Source organism: Semicossyphus pulcher, unplaced genomic scaffold (genome assembly GCF_022749685.1).
Source record: "Semicossyphus pulcher isolate SPU_LCO1_2020_fin unplaced genomic scaffold, fSemPul1.0.p SCAF_8, whole genome shotgun sequence".
NCBI lineage: Eukaryota > Metazoa > Chordata > Actinopteri > Labriformes > Labridae > Semicossyphus > Semicossyphus pulcher.
The window spans coordinates 24,979,536-25,002,634 of NW_027211759.1; the positions used below are offsets into that span (position 1 = coordinate 24,979,536).

The 23,099-nt window shown below is 40.5% G+C and overlaps 1 protein-coding gene across 1 annotated transcript in view; it reads right to left on the reverse strand.

Annotated features, from left to right (window-relative positions):
- Positions 1–2,750: 2,750 nt before the first annotated feature.
- Positions 2,751–23,099, reverse strand: part of znrf1 (zinc and ring finger 1) — a 66,857-nt gene continuing 46,508 nt past the window's right edge. Inside the window, exons 3-5 of the mRNA XM_069685604.1 lie at positions 9,012–9,117; positions 6,674–6,765; positions 2,751–4,540 (exon numbers count right to left, since the gene is read on the reverse strand). Coding sequence (XP_069541705.1) covers positions 6,708–6,765; positions 9,012–9,117 — 164 coding nt within the window. The 3' untranslated portion in view covers positions 2,751–4,540; positions 6,674–6,707. The remainder of the gene's footprint in view (positions 4,541–6,673; positions 6,766–9,011; positions 9,118–23,099) is intronic.

The window sequence follows — 23,099 nt, forward strand, 5'->3', positions numbered from 1 at the left end:
CATGACACACAGGGAACATTGTGCGTCACACAAATAGGCGATGAGGTTAGCAGTTACCAATATTATTTGCCCTCTTATGGCCCATTGTTATAAACCGTGATGTTGATCCCCATCCTTGCTGAAATTCACGCTGCCCTCTGTCTGGAACCACTATGTGTCAGCTATGATCTCAGCACTAACAGGCTTGTCACACTTTATTTGAAGTGGTGCTCACAAGGCTTCATAACCACATTGTGATCACAAGTGTTTTAATATTAGATGTGATCGTTCTGAATACTTTCTGCCAAAAACGATTTCATACCACATTTAAACCCCATTGAAGCTTCTTTAGACATAGTCACATGACGGCCCGTCCATATGGCAGCAGGAGACAGCTGTTATATGAGATATGGAAATGAATTCCTATAAATTCACTAAACTAAGTATGAAAAGCATCTTCATCAAATCATCCAGTGTGGGACACTTTATAAAGAACTGCAAAGATGAACTTGAATTGTTTCTCATTTACTGCTGTAGAGACATTTTTCACTGCTGCTGAGTTTAACATCCATCTTTTACAGGAAATATGAATCCTTAAGAATGCTGCAGTGTCACTACAGAGCAGCCTGTGTTGTGTTTACTCACCACTTGTCACTTCGGGCAGTTTTCCTGTCAGCTTGAGAGCGCTACACAAGCTCCTTTGGGAGTTGACTGCATTCAGTGTGGTAAATGTCATACTTCCTGGTAAAGGGGGAAAACGCAATGGGAACAATAACACATTTTACTGCCCATCATCATTTTGCTTTAGTGTTTATTTACCCTTTGAGAATTAAAATGACCTGGATTTCTGAAAGATCAAATGTAGATCACAGCTTTTACACACTCTCAACGATATCAGGCTGGATTCCTCAGAGTTCATCTGTTGTTGGTAAAAAGTGAAAGATCGTAGTGCTCTGAAGCTGTTAGGGAGCTCTCTGCTCCGATCAGGGATTTCCTGCCAACAATGGAAACTTGGTCTGAAATTTCTCCTGAAGGCCGGGGTTCCCTTAAAGCATCTTATTAATAACATCAGTCAAGAATGAGGGAGCCAGGACAAACGTGTCCTTTAGTTGTGACTATTTCAATGCCATTTATCATACAGAGAGAGGAGGAAATGTTCCAGGAAAAATCTACACTTGAATATTTCAACATCACAGAGCAGGTTGTCATGTATTTGTAAAGAGTATTCAGTCTCAAGTTTCATGAATTTAATCTATTCCTATTCGTAGCTACCCAAACAAACATAGTCAAAGTGATTTCAAACTGGGACTTCTGGTGTCTATAAAGGAGTGCATTAGCATGGTAACTGAATAATTGCTGAAGTTGAAAGCAGTCAATAAAGAGCAAAATAAATGTGTCCCACCTTTAAAAGCGTAATTAACCAGGTTGCACTGCAAAAAATGATGTCCTTTGGGTAAGAGTCACAAGTTGGAGGAGAGACTGGTTCTTTAAAAAACACAAGTTGAAGGAAACCATGATTTTAGAGGTATATTTCAGTATGAGACATCAAACTAGCTAGCTTAAAATTGTGCTGCATGCACCCCTAACAGCTTCAGTTACACCTTGTAGGAACCAGATGAGACATTCAGCCGGCTCCCTTTGAATTCTGGATGAATTTTATATTCATCATCAGCTCCAGTGGCAACAACATTTGTAATTCGCTGCAGCTTTTATTTGCGCATTTTTTCCCTCTTCTCTGGTTTCTTTCTCATTGGAAGGCTGCTAAGGGTCACGTATATTGTAGTGGGTAAAGCTGTCCAATTTTTCCTAAAAAACATAGATAATATGTTATTTTAGAGACAGCATTGACATAGACTGATTGCCATAACATACACCTATAGAACTCTTTATCTATGTGTGAGCTCCTTGTGTTTCTTTGTTGAGATACACAGTAGCTTCTCCGCTGTTTTCTGTCAGTCCCCTGAGTTTAGGCATCCAGATTAATTGGTTAGGTTGAGGAAAAGATCGTGGTTTGGGTAAAACAATGCATCATGTTGTATTTTTGTTTAACAGGGGATACAGGGGGTTTCCTGGGTGAAAGAGAAACCATTGTGCTGTGACAGTCCCAGAGCCTGTGGAAGTGGGCGAAGTTCCATGTTTTAAGGGGCTCCTCCTGCGTGTACATGCTCCTCGTACAAGTTCGGAGGCCTAAAGTTAGGAAGTCTTTCTTTCCTTTTAATATGTTGTGATTTATTGCTAATCTAGGTCACTCTACGGGTACAGCAACTAATGGTTACCGTCTGATACCATATTAAACATTACGTGAGAAAAAATGAATCTGCAGTACCTCAATTCATAAAAGATTTCTTGCCCTCAACACCACATTAACTTTTGTATGCAATATGTTTGCAGACAAAATATGTCAGGTGTGTAAAGCTGGGTACAAAAATGTGTTCTAACACATGAACTCGTTTCTCTATTATTCCAACACCACATAAATGCAGGGATCCCATACACATGTCCCTTTTTCAGCCTTGTCGACTGTCATATGGCCTTCTGGGAAATGTAGTAAAATGTTTTTGAGAAACTGGTTCCATGACATGCACTCCCAAAATAACCCCTGGGGTGTGTGGAACATTTCTGACCGATGTAACATTTGGAGATGATTCAAGGGTGGAACTTTCCAAGGACTTATCTGTAACACCGTGTCCCATAATAAAATGTTCGATGGCAAACTGCTCAGCTTGTGTAAGATGTATGTGGGTCACAGAATGACGGTTCAAAATAGAGTCTGTCATCTAGCACAATTTATTCCACCATTTGTTTACAGTAGCTTTGTAAATGCAGTTTGTTCGTATGTTGATTTGTAGTAGTCGTCATACATCAGCTCTTGGCATTCTGAAGAGTGAGTAACACCTCACATGATTTGAATATTAAACAAATATTGTTAAATATGAACAAATGAATAAATAAGCCCCGTTCAGTGGATCCACAGTGGGACTACAGAGTCCTTTATCGGGTCTGAGTGGCTCACGTCTCCAGTCGCAGTCAGCCAGACCTTCTCTAGCAGAAACACAATGTGGGGAACCGACAGTAGCATAGACCAAGAGGGGCTTCTTGAATCGCACACTCAAACACACATGCACAAACAGTCATATGCACAGAGACACACACACACACACGCGCGCGCTCTCACACTCGAGGCTCTCACGAGAAAATGACTAATCATGATCACATGAAAAAATCTGGCAGATCTAAAAAGAAAGAACCGAGAGAGGTTAGGTGTATAATTTACAATATGTCGCTTCTCTGTAGCTGTAAACATCAGCAAAGTAAAGGGAGGACTGCCAGTCGCACACACAGGGAACATGGACACCTAGACTGTAAACATTTCAATACACAGACACACACAGCACTGTCCCAGTCAGCCCTCTACACTGACCTTTCACTCTGTCTCTCTCTCTCTCACACACGCACACACAGTAGGCTTCAGCAAAAGCTATGTTGTCACGGTTCCAAGCTCGCACACACACTCACACATAATTTACATACACATACCGGGTGAAGCCTGACACTGCAGCATCTCAAACGCACGTTACACAGTAGGAGCAAACACTACATTGCTGGCCCCTTCCTCCCTCCCAATCAGAACTGAGCATGCTCAGACCGCTCCTCTCCCCCCCAGGTCCATCTTTAGACCCCCCCCTCCATCCTGTACATACAAGACAAGCTGACATCTGAGTTTGTTTAATGTTTCTTTTAACCCTCCATCTGTCACTGGCTGTCCAGGTTTGCACAAACCAGGCCTAAGAAGCATTTTGGGGACTTTTAGATTTGATTATAATGAGTCAAATTGGCAGGGGAGTGCGCAGAACTGAGGCAGGAACTATGAGAAAGAAGCACACCGGGACCCAGTCTGTTATAAGAGGAAGTCACCGAGTTGGAGTCGTGTTGTGAGATGAGAGGCCCACCACATAATGTACAAGTCTGTCTCTCAAAGTAAGCTTCAGCAACTCAACAATCCTCCATTCGTCGATGATCTCCTCCCTCTCCTTCTCATAGACTTCTTCTCTCTGTGTGGTTTTCCTTCCTCTCCTGCCCCCCTCCCTGCTCTGCTTCCTCTGTTCTCCACAGTTAAGGCCATGGAAGGGCTGCTGGACACAAATGACTGACAGGCCTGGATCCAGATACGAGATGTAAGGCCAGCTGCTGGAGGCCTGCGAGGACCTGAGCATGTCAGGGAGGCAAATGGACACTTGAGTTGGAGGAGGGTTTGAGGCCTATGAAGCCCTTTAAGGGACACTGTTAGCCGAGAGATGTTGGAGGGGAGAGAAGGAAGGGCAGTGGGGTGGGGGCGTTGTAAGCAGTCTCTTCAGCAGATGTGAAATGGAGGGCTCGGGAGGGGCCGTTCAATGTAAGATGGTTTGAGAGTCACATTTTTTTTGGTTCAGTTCACGAGGAATAATTATCTTGATTAGGTTGATGGATTCTGTCAGGATAAGTATGTGTTGATCGCTTTGATTGTTTTATCGGACTTTGTTGCGTCTGTGTCCACAAATCCATGGCAGGACCGCGAGATGTCCTGCAGACAGAGGGGGAGAACAATGTGTACATTTTAGTTTAGACCTGACAAAGCACAAACTTCAATTTTTAAAAATCTGGATCATGGTGTATTTACACAACCTTCCATGAAATCCTGGTACCTAGCAGAGCCGAGCCTGACCTAGCTAACAGGTCATCAAACTGGGCACTGGTCAGCATCAAGACAATCCTCGAGAAGGCTGTGATAATGTTATGAACCCAGACATGACTGGATAGATATTTGCAGGTTGTGTGTAACAAACCCATGTTAACACAAATGACCCTTGTTTTAAAATTGTGTGAGTAAGACAAGGCTAACATGTGCTTTACTTTCAGTCTGAACACAGCTTAGTGATAGTAATATCTGTTGGTCATTAGGACTACCACGCAAGACTTAAATATATGAAAACTACACGATTGCCATCAAATTTTGTGTACTTTCATGGTCCCCTGAGGATTAAGTAAGCTGACTTTTATAGATGGCCTGTCTTTTTAACTAGAGCCAATGTCTCAACAACTACAGGATGAAATTTGTTCAGACAATCCTACTCAAAGATGAATCCTACTGACTTTGGTAATCCTCCTTCTTTTATCTCAGCTCCGCCACAATTTCCTATCATTAAATTATGCTGTGAAATAGATCAAGGTCTATTTCCACAGGATTTCCACAAACTTTTTGTGTGACTTTTCTGTGAACTTCTAGAATGATGGATGATGGATGGATTACAATGTTATGTGCAATGATGTGATGACTTATACTGTGCATTATTATATCAACAAACTATGATTTAAAGAGTAGATGCACACTTAAACATGTTTTTTGAGCCGTAATCTAAATTATATTGCTGTACTATGATGAAACACACCAGTGCTGGTGTTAATATTGCCAATTCTTACCAAATGTATAAAAATCAGCATTTCATGGGCTGGAAATGGCTCAAACACGCCATCTACTGTTTTAAATCAGCCCTGGACCTTGCCAGACGATGGTGACGTAGACACGACTGTTTGGGACAAAATTACATCATTAAATTTATATTACAAAAAAAGGAATCTAAGCGGCTGTCAATCAGAGGGGGGCGGTACGTACAGGGGAGGGGAGGGGACGTCACTGAGCTGCCGGACACACCCACCCCCCTCTCAGCCCCCTGCCCACTTTGAGCATTTTTCAAAATTGTGCAGTGGGTGGAGTTATGGTCAGACCTGCGGGTGCAGTTACACTTTAGTTCGTTTTCTGTCATTCATGAGCTAAGTTGTCACATGTTAGTTACTTCCTGCATTGCATAACACTTCTCTGTGACACCAGTAACACTAGCTTTAGACATTGCTGCTATCTTGCCTCAGTTTATGTTAATTCACAATCCCAACAAATGAAACATTTCCATATTTACAATATTGACCCTTTATCTGTTTTAACCTTACATATACAAATATTTAACTGTAAAACTAAATCTTACCACTTTGATGATCCATCTAACTTTTTATGGCATCTTCCTCAGGCCACTTAATTTTTTAGAACTTCATTTTCTAACACTTTGTTTTTCAATCAAATGCCTGCAAAACCTGGTGACATTCCCATCAGCCTCAGTGTGACTAACTGACTGGCTAACACACTAAACTAAGAAAGTAGTCATTGTAAACATACCTGCTTCAGCATGTTAGCATACCAACATAAGCAAGTATCACAAAGCAGTGCTGTGTTAAATTATAGCCACACAGAGATGACTCTGAGACTGTGGGCCTGTTACAGAATAAATAGGTCCTCTTTGTAGGATAGACGTTATAGAAACTGAACAAACAAAAATGTCATTATTATTATTTTCTTTTTAACTTTAAAAATGTAAAACAACGGTTTTAATATGTTTGAGGCCAACAAGGGCAAACTTGAAATGAACTAAAATGAACTGTGCATTTGCCCTCCTGGGCCACCATATTAATGCTGTCCTTTACACAACAAGTTATAGTTGTGTATTTCTACACTGAATGTATATCCAATAAAATGCATCAAATCCATTTTATCATTGGAAGAGGACAGTGAAGGGACCTCATCTGAATTTCAATTTGAAGCCGTTATGAGCTTCTGTACACTGGCTGATATGCAGATGCATGTGTGTGTGCGTGCCCTATGTCTCACCTTGAACAGTATTCATAGATGGCCTGGTGGTCAGTCAGTCAGAGGGGTGTTCGGGGCAGGACCGATTGATCTCAAACCATGAGTCTATACAGCTGCAGACACACAGACAAACAGGCATTTGGTCAAACCACAATACAGCTGCAAATACAGAGGACAGATTAACATCTAATAAATCAAAGGTCATCAGTGCTAAGATGAAATAAAAGAATAATCACATTTTGAAAAATAACAATAGTAATAATTTGATAAAGTAAGACATTTCATGAGATTAAAATGAATTTACATTGTCATGTTAAATGGATTCAGTACTACAGAGGATTGTTGCTGAAGCATAACAGTAAGTGGGCATGTTGGACGGTTTCCATGCACTCCCACATTAGCAGAACAGACAATATACAATATATAAATGAGACCCAGAGGGGAACATAACAGCAGTGTTACAGCACACTCACATGTATCTTCACATCATTTAATGTGATTTCTGTATTGTTCACAGTGGGTGGTGGAAGAAGAACATTTAGTTATCTGAGTTTCAATGTAAATGAAACAACAACAACACTGTCTCAAAATGTCTATTACAGTTACAGGTCTACCTTCTAAAATGTTACTCAAGTTACACTACAAAGAAATATAAAAAATCTTATATTCTTATATATTATATATTACATATACCAGTATTTTGCATTAGTACTGTAACCTGTTGAAAGGGGAGCTAATTTTTAGTTGTATATATTCTTTTGCGTGGTTTATGTTGAACCATTCTTATTTTAAAAGTTCATCAAAATGTTTGTTTTGCATCTAAAGTCTTTATATTCATTATTAAGTAACACATGCTAAAGGAAGGATTACCCTCTGAAGTGTTGTGAAGTAGAAGTATGAAGCAGATTATTTAGTTTAGGTTATTAAGTTAGATAGTTAGTTATTATTTAGTTACTGTTCTTATTATTTTTATATTATTATTATATTTTAATCTTTCTATTGCCACCTACTTTTTCTCTTTTTTATTACTTTATTTAATTTGACTGTTTGGTGAGCTGCTGTAATGAGTAAATTTCCCCTTTGGGGGGTCAATAAAGCTTATCTTATCTTATGTTATTACAGTTGAATATGGATGTTACTTGTTTAACACAAATATTTTTAAGGCAGATAAAGCCATCCAAAATACTTAAATGCTAATGCTAATGTTGCTACAAATAACAATGCATGAGTGGACTCTAATCAGTCTTAATCATAGACTGTAAAAAAAGATGGACGACATGACAGCTCCCTAAAAATTTAACTAAAACAATCACTGCAGTCATTGAAGTTTCCATGTCCGTGAACGTCTGCTTCAGACCAACACAAGAAGCGGTTCTGCTGTTAAACACGCTGACGTGCGGGATCCCTGCTATCTTTTTCGTTAAGTAAATTGTGTGTTTTGGTTAGCGGAAGTGGCTACGGTGGCTCCACCCGCCGATCTCTACTGCGCAACTCTGGCTCCAAATGACCTCACCAGCGCAAGATGGCAGCGCCCGTCACAGGGGCTGTTTTGGCATCAATTTCGTGCAATGAGAGCAGATGGAGACGCGTCCTCTATCTTTATATACAGTCACTGGTCTTCATCTTCTTACTACATTGACTATCAGATCCATTTTGTTAACCAAAAAGTTCATCTACCAAGTCAAGTAGAGTGAAAAGGTCAAGTGGAGTGTTGATTTTCAATGTTAAATGTTTTTTTAAGCAATTTAGCCAATTGAGACAAACTGGAAATCAGTTGATCTGCTTTATGGCACAAAACAGGAAGAGGGTGCTGTTTGCACAGGAGGCAGAGGTTTAAGTTATGGCAGAGGATTGCAGGAGTGACTATCAAAAAATGTGTCATGCTGTCTGTTCAAACTACTATATAATTTACATCGACGCAGATAAATAAAATATATGTAAAGGCAGGAGAAAAAAATATGGATGCAATATCCTTTTTTGTGACAGGAAGCGCTAAGGCTCATGGGTAATTTGTACTCGGATATAAGACTTTTGAGAAACACAAGCAGCCTTAGGAAGTCTGCAGCCTGTTCTCATTTGTTTTTGGTTATTAACTATCAGTTAGTTAGTCTGACTGAGATGTATATGAGTGTTTAGAAATGCTACACGCTGCACAGTTATTGTCTAATGATATTATATGAACAAACCTCTAAATCAGGCAGCAAGTACTGTCCATCTTTAAGGAATGTTTTATTGTGGTGCAGTAAGTGCATTTAATTAAAAGAAGTGCAAAATTATATAACAGGCAGTGATTCAATTCTGTGTGTAAGTGTGTGTGTGTGTGTGTGTGTGTGTGTGTGTGTGTGTGTGCGTGTGTCACCTTTTGTGGTAGATGCAGAGGCACGGCAGTCTGGCTATGGTGTCCCCTTGCTGCAGTTCCTCTAGACAGATCACACACTCACCGGCATCCCTCGCCAACACATCATCTAAAGTGGCAGGAACACGCACACACACACACGCACGCACACACGCACATACACACCAACACAAACAGGAGAGCATGTATCAGTATGCAGAAAGACAGCCACGATTTCCGACTGGGACAGCATATCAAACACAGCATGTAGCAGTAAGGAGAGCAGGTTGGTGCATTACATACAGGAGATGGAGAGGTTAGCTGCTGCTTGTGCCAAAGGAAATGCACAAGAAGACGTTGCAAGATGAATAAGAAGGCTTGAGCCTGAAAACACCAACGTCCATCATATGAAAAGCCACCAGTGAATACTTTTATTTCGCCATTCTACTTACTGTAATGAATGCAGGCCTCTAAAGTCTTGAATGGTCAATATATAAGGCAATATAAATATCTCAAACACAGTCTCGGCTGTGCTGGGAAGGAAGAACTACTAAAAAAACTCATATGGTATATGTATTGTTTCACTTCTACACTGTTAGTTGATCACATAAACTGGTCTGATTTTTCAAGTACTATATGTCCTCAATGCCAGATGATGACTTGTGTATACATTCCAGGCTGTGCTGCACTATCTCCTCTGACAAATCTATTGCTCTAGTGCTTGAGTCACATTGCCAAGCATGTTTGATGCTCACCCTAGCGGGTTGTTGGAAGTCTGTATTAGAGCCCACCGATATGGGGTTTTTAAACACCAACACTGATTAAAGAGGGCAAAAAAAATTCCTGATAAGGTGGTCGATGTTGTGAATTTTGGAGCTGGAAAAAACTCTTCTATGTGGCTTATGCACCGACTTTTCACATTACTTTGCAAAGGTACCCAAATAACTTAATCAACATTAAACATTTGTTAAAGTGTCAACCCTTTCTAGTGTGGACAACTGTCTCCTCAGCTCCGATGCTCTGCTAAATATGTTGCAGACAGTGCTGAGAGTATTGTAAAGTATGGAACTTGTGCACTCTCTGCCGGACAAACTATGTGATGAACACCATTTCTAAATCATCCGTGGTTGTTTTCTGCATACATTTTTTTATTAAAACATCAGCATATATTGGAAAACCTAGACATTGATCTCCATATATCTGATAAGCCTATATCGTCTGGTATAATCGGCTGAATGATATATTGATCAGGCTTTACTCTGTGTCCTCATTTCAATCAGAGCTGGGTTATAAATCAATTTCATACATTAATTTGACGTTTTTTGTGTATGTGTGAAAATGAAATATCCATTATTACTTTAACTTATATTATATTAACGGTACTGGGCTCCCACAACTTCATTGAGCCACCAGAGTTCCCAGTAACCCAAGAGTTATCATCTAAAAAGGGTTAAATGTGGAGTATGCTGATACATAGAACTGTATTAGCGTATATGTTTTACAATATGCACAATATAATAACTTTTTTCATAGGACTCACAATGCAGAAAACAATACTTGGTGTCATGCACCAGAGTGTGATAGGACTCTCTGCAGCACATTGAGCATCACAGCGGAGCAGAGGGGGGTCCGCACAAGTATTGGTTGACAATGTTTATTAAGTTTGTGATAAAGTTATTTGTTTATTTTGTTTTAGAACTTGTTTCACCTCAGGGACAATAAATGATCTTAAATAGTTTTGAACCCTAAACAGGAAATATACCAGATAAATATATAGTGACGAGTCATTTCACATCTGTCCCTGTGATCCATGGCTACAGAGCTGGCTGCTGCTGCAGGAACCCCAGCTTCTAATCCACAGTGAGTCAGTTAAGAGACAAGCTGGTTGCAGCTTGACAACAATTATCTGCTTGTTTTCATTTTGTGTGCCATCTTCGGCTCCCAACTGACAGGATGTATTTTGTTACATCTTTTCTTCGTGCATTAACTGTTATCATTACTCTTCTCTTTGTCGGTTCAGTCGTGATTCAGTGTTCAGTTCAATTTAGGATCCTTAATTCCTGCCGTAAGATATTATTTCAGGCTGGTTTCCAAACATAAAACCACACAAAAATGCAACAGTTCAGTTACAGGTATGTAAATAAGAAGTAAGAAAATTACAAAATATGAGGGCGTAAAGTTGAAAGACATAAAAGTTGAAGGCGCTACCACCAGTTCAGAGCTAACCAACAGTGTGCAAGACCTCAAAGGCACCATAAGGCTGTTACCAAACCAAACTCTACTATTTGTTGTAAAATCCAAAACATGTTTGTAAGTGTATTAGCTTGAATAATTCATAGGGAACATGTGTGGGGTTGCTGATATGCATGTGCACCTCAGAGGACTTCTAGTGTTGCGTAGGCAAGAGATCTGTTTTGTCTAAAACGTTCTCACTCCCAACCTGTCAAATAGGCAGCTTGGTCAGCGGTCCTACACTTCAATACATGATTATCTAAGTAACCTTTTGTGACATGCAGGGATCAGGTGAGCGATAATAAATAGGTAACCATTTAGTCTTTCAAAATAAAGCAAACATTTTATGACTTTTTGACATTATCGGTTTCAAAGACTTTTTCTATGTGGCGTGTGCACCGATTTCACATGACAATAAACTAGAGGACAACGTCCAGAAATAACCCAGTAGGGACACCTAAGAACACATTTGAAGTAGGGATGGAGACGAATAATTGAGTAATCCAGTACTTGTTGTTGACGTCATTATTCGAGTAACGTTACACTACTCGCGCACCCGTGTTGTTTTCAGCTACAGGTTAGCCGTGACCAGGAAAAGTGATGTCTCTTTGAGAACTTTGACAAAAAAGACGACGATAGCGTTCTGTGCAAGATATGTGGTGTTAAACTTGTATGTCATAGAAATACCAGTTGATGCTTCACCACACGCGCTTAAAACACAAGGAGAAGCCAGCGGAGACAGACAGTCAGACAGTCTCGCATCACGTCGTTTGCTAGCCCTGTTAGCACACGCCGTTGTGATTTTAGCAGAGCGGAGAAGATTAGCCTGCTAATAACGAACATGGTGACTTGAGATATGATCCCATTAAGTGTTGTGGAAGGAGAAGTCTTCCGTGAGCTGATGGCATTTGTTAAGCTGGAGTACGAGCCACCATCACGCCGGGAAACAGCTACGAGAGTGGAGAAAATGTGAGTTACGTGTTAAGCAGCACAGAGCAGAAGTCCATACAGTGCGCTACCGCTGTGACGTTTGAAAACAGATTGTAACAACAACGTTAACTGAAGGGCCTGTTAAGGTTGTTGAATGCTTTTGAAATTGCACTTGCTTTCTATTGTTGGCAGTTTATTTACATTAATGTGAAAGTGTTGGATAGTAATGTTCTGTTACAGACATACAGTCTACTATTTCCAGGGAGGTCCGTGTCCGACGTGTGTTATTTTTAACGGTAAAAAATATATAATTTGCGAGTACTCGATTACTCGTTCATGAGGTAATTAGATAACTTGAATATTGAGATTACTGGAAATGGCCGTCCCTAATTTGAAGCGCTATGTCAGCGACTAAGCTATTGTATTTGAAGTGTTGGGGATGAGAATAACGTTGACAATGACTTGAAATGGAGATTATGACGTTGTATTGATTACTGACAAAGAGATGTAAACCAGTAATGAAAAGAGTTAAAATACTTCAATAAAAGAGATGTTAAAAACTATGTGAAATAAAGTTTAAAGCAATGAAACCAAATTTAAGTCAAGCGCTGACACTTCACGCCTCAACACGGATATATGTAGGTTTAATCCACGTTGCAGTGCACTTATGCGTGTGACATGTCACATATTATTGCTCTAAAAGATAGATAGATAGATAGATAGATAGATAAGGACTGGGGGTAGACTGTGAGATAGAATAAGAGACAGAAGACATATGCTGTGACTGCAAATCAGCTTAGTTCCTCAACAAACTCCCATAACCCTGCACTCCTCGTCCCTCCCACTCTATCTCTCTCTCCTCTTATGACCCCCCCCCCACCCCCCTCCTTTATTCTATTGTTCACTGTAGCATATCCCTCCATCCCTCCGTCCTCACTCACCCCCGTGAAAATACCCAGCATCTCTGAGACACAGCGCTCGGGATTAAATCAGAGGAATCTGCATGCACTGTCTGACACAATACAACAGCTCCACTCGTCCTCGTCCTCGTATATCTTCAGAATACAAATCCAACCAGGACGCTCTCGGAGATTAATCAACCTGCCCTGAAGTCTGCAGAGTCCTTCAAGAGACACAACACTTCCTGTTAGCTGTGAGTGTATTAAATCTGGAGTCAACATCTGACCCCAGCGTTAATAATCAAGTGAAGAGGGTTGTTCAATCCTGTTTCCTTCACCTGTGAATTTTTTTTAAAAATGAGGTCATCTGGATAAAGTTAGAGCCATAACTCATCATAGTGCTGCTTCAGGCCAAAACTCTGTACATGACCTGCAGCACAAACTGCAGCTGCAAGGCTTTTAACTGGATCAGATAGGAGCGCGTCACCACTGCTCTGGCTAACCTCCACTGACTCTCCGTGAACTTCAGAGCTCATTATGAGACGTTATTGTTAATTTAAAAAGCCTCTCATGATCTCAGAGCAACATAAGTGAGTTTTAACCCCTTATTTACTAGCACATGACCCCATGTCACAGTTACCAGGCTTAAACTAGGCCAGTACAGTACAATGAACTGTACTAAACCGAATAACAGTGTTGAGACATTGGTAGTGGTCTGTAGAAGCTGCAAGGTTCACATGAAAGTATTCAGTCCTCTTGTCTTGTAGGTTTCCTCGGGGACAAAACAAGGGTTTATGGGATCATTTATACTAAAGTGTTTAAGCATTAACGTGCCCAGCAAGCCTCACAACAACAGACTAATTAGATTATGAAATATTTGAAACCTGTATTTATTTATTTATTTCACCACTTGAGCACGGTGCAAAAACCTATTAACACAACATTGTGATATTTCTTGCCTCATAAAACAGGTACGCTCATAGTACAGTTATAGTTATTATAGTCGTAGAACATTAATCATTATTACTCAAGTGTTTGTGGCCTCCCATCAAAAGTCCAGTCTTTCTTTTGCCCTCGTTTTCAATCTGAAAGAGGAAGAGCTAGCATTTTCGCAGCTAAATGTCCCACTACATTCACCACTTTGTCTGACATCCATCTGTCACTCTTAAGTGATGCTGGACAGGAAGTGGGCAGAGGATTTTTTAAAGGTTTGTTGCTGAATACGGTGGCTAACTGCTGCTGCTAGAGGAGGCACTGATAAATGCTGAGAGGGAAAGTAAACCTTGAATTTTCTGCTGATGAGCCAGAGGGAAATTTATGGAGTGTGAAAACTGGTTCACCTTCTTGGGAGCATGCACATGCTCAGTAAGCTTATAGCAATATATAAACTACAGGACGTCGTAAAAGTCATCAGGTTTATTCTCTAGGATACGTTAATACGTTCTAAATGTCAGCAGTCTGGCAGAAGTAAGATATCCTTTCTGAAGTGTTGGTGGACAAGTGGACAGATGGGTGGACTGACATTATAATCTCAGGCATATGATCAGAATTTGTAAAATATGATGAAGGATGTGTCAAACTCTGCATGTGTTACAGTGTGTTCACTCCACAACTAAATAGAAAGTCAATGGCAAGACGCAAATTTGCTGCAGGTCTTGCGTTTCTACAGCACTTCTGTAGATCTGTTAATGGCATTTAAATTAGTTTCTTTTTCTGGTCTATACTGCTGTAGTAAGCCAGAGTGCAGCATCAGTGTAACTTACTATTTAAAGTGAAACTGAGACTCAGCTGAAACAGATGAACGGGCGCTCCTCAGCTGAAATGGAACGCTGGTTGGTTTCCATCAGAGTCTCCTTGAGGAGGTGTAATGAACCTAGAAATGGCTGTGTTTATTTTGCAGACAGATCTAGAGAGGCAAATTTTGACTTTGCCTTTTATCTTAAAACCTGAATGCTTCTACGCTACAACTCGCACATGTAATGCAAAGCACTTTTTTTTTCACTTTTGGACTGAACACACCTTGATGGAGGCCCCGAACGTAACATTTCCTTAGTTGCCTTATAGTGATTAGTTAAAAAAAGTAAACTAGTCAAAGCATGTTAATTATATAACCTTTAAGAAGAAGCTAAAGACCCCACTCTTTCATGAACACCTCTCCACTTACTGATATTGATGCTATTGATGATGATGACATCAAGGATGGAGTTTATGCTGACTAGGATTTTCATGATGATGATGATGACTATACTGATCTTGTTGATGTTGCTGATGATGATTATTATTATTAAAAAAAAACGCCCTATACACTGCCTGTTGGCACCAGTGTCCGATTGCACTTGAAGCTGACTTCGTTCCCTCCTGTCTTGATCGTTGCTTGTGTTGTATTAACTCTCAGATGTACGTCGCTTTGGACAAAAGCATCTGGTAATTGAAATTGTAAAATTGTAATGTGAAATGAAATTGTAACAAAACAAAAATATAATGTTCTGAATAACATTGATCAAATTTTGCTACATTACAGAGAAATAAAAAAATAATAATAATAAGCTGGCACCTGTTCATGATAATGCCGAAAATGTCATTGAGGAGACTGAAAAATGGTTTGTTTCTTATACCAAAGGATAACATTGACCATCTCCAGCTTTGACCCCCCAAAACCACTGGTTTCTTAAGGCATAATCAGTTAGCTTTACCCTGGCTTATAATTGCTAAGTGGTAAACTGACTAACCTGTGAAGAATTGTTGTGGGACATGATTGTAATGTTGCATAAAACAGGTACTTGACTCTTTTCACAAGCCTTACACCGGAAACCGATCTATCTGGGCTCTGCACTAGGGCTGAACAATTAATCGAAATTTTGAGAAAGCGCAATATTTCTTAAAGGTGACGTGTGTCAAAATGTCTTTTTGATTTAAATATTGTGCTGCAGAGAGGTTCTGGCATACACAGACATAAGTATCAAAAATCATCGTTTAGTACAGATCATTACCTTAAATATCGCGAAATATATGGAAATTACAATATAAGTCAAAACAATCGCAATTAGATATTTTTTCAAATTCGTTCAGCCCTACTCTGCACACTATAGTGGAAAAGTGCACTTCACTGTGTCCACTGTTCATTCTTGTACTTTTTGTTTTAATTCACACACAGTATGTCATTTAACATCACAAACTTGCTAGACTTTGTCACATGGCCACACTTCCTTAAAGGGTAAGGCTCTGTCAGTAACACATATTTTAATTTGCTTTGATGAACTGATTCCTGAAACCTTCACGCGAGCAAGGCAAGTGAGGAGAGTTGAATTGAATGAGTTTGTTTGGGAGCAGCCCGAGCATGTGTGCTCGCAGGTCGTGCAGGTCTCTCAATCATCAGCTCTCTCCTCACCTGCCTGTCTCCCCCTTGACTCTCAGCTGTCTCTCCTGTCTGCTAGCTTGCCAACAGACATTTGGCCTCCAACACCTTCACATCAATTATGAGTTAGACGAGCTCTTTGCTCCTCTGAATCGCAGCACTCGATTCCCTCTTCTGTCTTTCAGTGTCCTCTGGTGACCTGATCTGCAAGAGGCAAACTGCATGCCTCTCATCCTTCTCTGTCTTACACTCACACACACATGCTCTTGCTTTCTGTGTCTTCATACGACTCTCCGGACGTCTCTGTGTGCATGTGGCCCCCTCTCTGTCTCTGTGCGAGGGGGCTAAATTTAGTGAGAGGCATTAAAATATCATCATGCAAAGTCCAAGCCAAGAAAAGATCAAGTGGTCAGCTCACGTGGACTCGGTTAACCTTCACCTGCTTCACACAAACACATGCACAGTATGACAACACTCACACATGCACACACAAAGTGCAGACAAGCAGAGAGACACGAAGGACAGTTCGTGTTTGTGTGTTTCTGTTTGTTTAAGTACATTTAGATTTGACATAACAAATGAATGCTGGTTATTCAGAGCAGCAAAGAAGGAACAATTAGTGTCCCCTTTGTAAAGTAACTTTTCACAAGTCTGAAATTAGTGTGTCAGATGAAAGATAAAGATATATTGAGATAACTGAATAAGTTAGATATATTGCCCTTCCATTACTTGAACACAACATTGAGTACAGGTAATAAACACAGTCCTTCTAGGTGCATAAACGTGAAATACAAATGAACTTATGACAAAAACAAAAATATAGTTAAAGTGATAATCTTGAAGATTTTAATTTAAATAAATGTCTGTTAAGTCACTATCTATCACCATAGATGTAACACAATGGTGATTGAGCCTATGGCCCGCTGAGGAAAGCCTTTGCATTTGCTTTATTACAGACTGGGTGTCGACTTTCACGGAAAAAATCACTGATGCATTTTCCAGCAGTGGTTGGTCTGCCAGAGAAGGTAGGCGGAGCTAAGTGGCTGCTTTTCTGGTCTCTGCAAGTGTTGTGAGTAAACAGTAATCTACTATGGCTGAACCATAGACTGTGTAAAAAGAGGGACGACATGACAGCTCCCTAAAATTGAAGCCAAAACATTTTGAGCGCCCCCTGCTGACTGGCTGCAGTATAGGTCATAAAGCCCGCCTCCTCCATGTTAACAGATGGGACATGAGTCAAACTAGAAAATCAAAATACACTCAAAATAAATTTTCCTCAAACATGGTTTCTGTCATTATAGCTAGTTATTATCATGTTGATTTACGTCCAAGTGTTAATTTTTCTGACAAGTTTATTTTCAGTTGGTTTTTTGATGCTGTCAAAATGATCATTGACAGCTCTGTTGAAAAATACTTAGCAGTGGAAGACGAACGGCGAGAGGAAACGTAACTAAAACAATCACTACAGTCATTGAAGTTTCCATACCTGTGAACGTTAACCTCAGACCAACACAGAGAAGCTGTTCTGCTTTTAAATACGCTGGCGAGCGAGATCCTTGCTGTTTTTTCGGTAAGTTAAGTGTGCGTTATGGTTAGCAGAAGTGGCTATGGCGGCGCCACCCACCGATCTCGACTGCACGGACTCTGGCTCCATATGACGTCACCATCGCAAGATGGCAGCGCCTATCACAGGGCTATTTTGGCATCACTTTCGTACAGTGGGAGCAGATGGATACGCATCGTCCATCTATATATACAGTCATTGGGCTGAAAAACAAAGAAAAGATCAACGACTACAGATATAACTTAAAAAATAAGTGAAAATCCAAAGAAAAAGAAACACATGTTGACGCTCAGATGAAGGCAAACGGTCTAAACAGGAAAACGACCGTCAGCGAGGAAATTCAAGAGTTACAACTGGAGCCAACCGTGGATGTCATACATGCAACATTGTCTGGAAAGTACCGATTATCGCCACAGGCGCCGCCAAACAGAACTAAATTGAGATCTTTGAGATTACAACTTTAACTACATTTTCACTTCTTTGGATCAGCCTCGTCAGTATTGGGCCACAAAGGCAATCCACAGCTGGATTTTCATACCATACAGTGTTTCCACTCTTGTATACAATGCCCAGATAAGTAAATAGAGTAGCTTGGCACAGGGACCACAAACCCCCGGTTTGTAGGCTAACATTACTCTTTTACTAAAATAGATTAGATAAATAAGATAGATTGGTCATAAAACTTGCCTCTGGTGTTACCACTGTTGGTGGGACTAACACACCTACACACGCAACTTGTTATCAAGCTTCCCTTCTCTCAGAGATTAAAAAAAGACTGAATAACTGTGTGAGCTCAGCAAGCAAGCGCTTGGCATTGTAACCACCAAGTTGTAGTTGGGACTGAAGAGAATATTTCTGGGGCTACAGCCATGAATGGCCAGGCTCGAAGACTTCTATGAAAATGACCAATATCTAAAAAAGTGCTGGTGACGTGACAGGAAACAGTCATTAGGAAGTAGTATTATGAAATTAAAATGAAAGTAATGGAAAAAATAATGGAAAACCAGGGTTGACATAAAGATAAAAACCTATGATAATTCTAGGAACATAAAGTAAACGTGAAGTAAATACGTTAAAACATGACACACCGCCTCTGTGGCTCCATTATCTGTTTACCACACTCCACGTACGCAGACGACTTAATACTAAAAAGTGACTCGTCAAGTCTTTTCTCGTCAGTGCGGTCCTGTAAGAGTCTGATTTATTCCTGCATCTATTGTGTGCATGTGTAATGACCTTCCTAAGCGATGTGCTGATGTGCGACAGTCAGAAGGCCCAGGTGATTGACAATAGACCCCTGAGCATGCTGGGAAACGAGATAAGCAGCAGCTAGGTCCGTTTTGCGCGTCTCAAAAAACCCAAGAGAACAGAGAGAGAGAAATTACAGAGAGATTACACCGCGGGAACAGAGCCGGACAGACAGACAGACTCACAGAGGACAGAAGGACAGAGCGAGGACGAGAGAGAGTAATTTGCTGAAAATAAAGAGTGACAGGAGAGACAGAACAGTAGAGAAAAAAAGAGGAGTTATGGGAGTCTTTCTCCTTTTACCCTCTCTCCTCTGGACTGTTATCAGCCATCAGGGTACTCCATCACTCTGGATCCCATCTTCCTTAAGACAGTTTCACTCTCCTCTCTCCGTCTCTGTCACTCAATCTCTTCTCCCCGCACAGTCTGAATCAAGCTGCAGGCCTGAAACTTACATTATTTTTTACTGCACTGGCCTTGTGGGCCTAGTTGACAGCTATTTGTGGAGCTATAAAATTACTTCCCTCCTCTGCCTCCCTCGAACAACGTTACATGATTTAGTCTGTGTGGATACATTATCATTATCACCAGAAACAAGACAACACTGTCCAATCCGTGTAAACACACACACACACACACACACACACACACACACACACACACACACAGGAACACAGAGTTCTACAAGGTGACCTTCAAGCTCCGGATCAGACGTAGGCTACATGTGCACAGTCTTCAGTCACATGTAACTTGTCAATCAACGCGTTGCTAAGAGGCTATGAACAGACATGACTGCTGTCAATCACGTGACTCCAAGCAGCCCGGGCCTTAATTAAAAGAGCAGCCAATAGACTGGAGGGGGGACAGTGTGTCTGCAGCAGTTATACTGACTCTTTGCTCTGTATGGCCGTTTTTATTTCATTCATAATGAGCCCTCACTTTCACTATGGACTCAGAGTAGGTCAGACAAAAAAAAAAAGAAGCTATTTTGAGACATCATATTAGGCTCTAAAAATTGTGTTTACGATAACATTTTAATTATCATTACATATCATTAAAACAGATATCTGTATTTGAATGGTGAATGTGTTACAAGGACTGTCCTTATGAGGCCGATGACAACGTGTTTGAAAGCAGGTGCAGGTGAGGACAGTGGACGAGCAGTGGAGGAGCAGCCCCGCCTACTCCCCGAACAAAGTATCCAGAGCCGTATAGACAGAGAGTCGCATCAGTGGAGGTCCAATATGCTCCATGATCCGCCATTGCGATGTCGCAACTCTCTCTCTCTACGGCTGTGAAAGTACCGCCACTCAGTCACTCAGTCAGTCACTCAGCCAGTCACATACAGTGGCGGTCAGCCAAAAATTGAGGTAATCTGTCATATAATTTTTTTTCAGGTATGCTTCCCTTGTACCTTCTAACCCACATCAGACAGCAGAGAACAGGAACTTAAATCTTCGGTCCAAGGACCTATTCTTACTAACTCTCCCAAAGGTCAGAACTGAACTGGGGAAACAGGCGTTTCAGTTTGCTGCTCCCTTCATCTTTTTCTTTTCTCAGCACCCGATTCGTGTTTATGAAATCTATCACGCTCTTGTGCAACATTGTTTCCCCCTCGTCCTTGCAGTGAGCAGCACTGCATAAGGACGCAATATCGAAAATGAGAAAAAACTGAATAATTTGTGAGGTTACATTTTCGAGTATCCATAATGGAATTGACAAACAGGAATTTGATTTCAGAATCATGGTGGGTGAACAACAGTCTTCAAAATATCATATATAGTAAAAAAAAATGCAGGATGCGAGGCCAGGGTAGCCAGAGTGTCCCGCGGAATTGGGCTACTTTTAAAGTGTTGCTGCAGACCCTATGCAAGGCCCTTTAGAGGCGCGAGGCCCTGGGCAGTTGCACACTTCCCACAGTCCTTGCGACAGTTCTGCCCTGTGGACAAAGTGCTGTCTTGTCTCTTTGCTGATCTTGTCTTGTACATGTGTAAGAAGAGTTTTTTTTAAACAAAAAATCTCCTCCTACTTTTTAACAGTCAAACGTATCACTTGCTGTAAATCTGCTTTCAAAATATCGGAAAGAGGCTTTTTTGGCAGCACAAAGTTAATCTCCTTATCTGACACCTACTGCCACTGGCAGTCGTCACAGGCATTAAAAATAACTATAAAGATATAATCAATCTTGTTGCTGATGGTTTTGTTAGCTTTTGCAGATCATATAGAGGCATCTGTATTCATTTCAGTTCATTTTATAACCACATAAAAACTCCTCACAGGAGCTCTGAGAAACTTGTTTCATTAGATGCTTTTAAGGTGATCTTGAATAACTTGGAGGCAGGCACATCTGGCTGCAGATGTTCTGCTTGATATATTGATTGTGGTTGATGTAAACAAAGTTTGACTGGTTTCACTTGTTCTTTCATGTCTTTTGTTGTATTATGTTTGTTTGTATGGCTGCTTGTACGTCAGAAACTTTCTGTCTAGGACACTCTAAGAGATTTTTAATCTCAAGAGATTTTTTTTCCTGGTTAATTAAAGGTTGAATAAAATCAGCCAGTTTGTTTAAGCGGTTCTTTTGACTCCAGAAAATGATTTCCAGTAAAGTCGTTAAATCATTCTAGATTAAAGCTCCATGTAGGCTTTGAGTCTCCATGAATGACAGCCCCCTGCTAAACCAGCTCAACCACCTTCGCTTTGTTCCTATAAAAGTCACATCTGCATTGCACTGATTTGTGCTTAATTGAATCAGTCCGGTGCTATTAATCCAACAAAAATGCCCTTATTAAAAGAATAATTTTAGTTTGACATGCTGCTACCAGTTCACAAGAATAGTTTCAACCTTAAACTAAAACTAAATTCAAAGCTTAAGTTCAAATGAACAAAGTAACCTTTTAAAGTTTGGCCGACGGGAAGGATTTTTTGGTGTTTTTCTGGACGTATTCTGGTTTTCATTTGGAGAGAGAGTAGTACTGACTAGTTGATATGTAGCCAACACATATGTACAGACATATAAAGATAGGCCCTTAAACCGAAACCTGACTTCATCTTTTATTCCCTACAACTGGAATTTGCATCAGCTCCAAAAAGCTGTTTTGAATTGGCGGTATTATTACTTTAATGTGTCTACGTTAACGTTAGTTGTGTTAGCATGCTAGTGTTAGCATAGTGCACAATAGCCAGTGCTCCTTTGATCTCGAAGGGACATTTGGATTCTTTGGCATCACTGATCAGTTGAAACGTGGAACAAATTCAAGAGGACTCCTTTAGGATTCACTCCGGCTAAAAGCAGGTTATCGTTCCCCCAAAACATGGAACACACTCAGGAGTAATAGATTAGCAGCGACGAAATCAAATCAATCATGTGGTTGTTGAATAACACAGAGAAAGCGAGAGGGACATCAGGGAGAGACAGTGAGGGATGAGCTAACAGAGGAACACAGCAGCACTACACAGGCGATCAATAAAACAAAATAAAAGAGCCTGACATGGTCGGCTCCCAGGGCCCTGCACTGTTACACACCATGGTTTTTAATACATCACAAGCTGAGTGTTCATCCTTAGTGTTAAAATGTGCTAGTTTATGTTGAAAAGTTCTACCACAAGCAGCTAAACACAGACTTTGGGCGACTAATATGTGACGCTGAAGAGTAAGATCACCAAATTTGATTAATTTTTTTAATGATATTAAATAAAATGTGTAGGCTTGAGAGATGCAATTTGGAGTATTTAATGATTTGCTCTGTAAGGCTAACTGTGTAGCAGAGCTAAGAAGAAGGTCTATAGTTGTACTATTCTTCTGTTTATCCTTCTCATCCTCCTGGTCTGAGAACGAGCAGTGGAGTCCCTTGTGTAGATTGTTTTTAATATTTGCTGTTTCATGC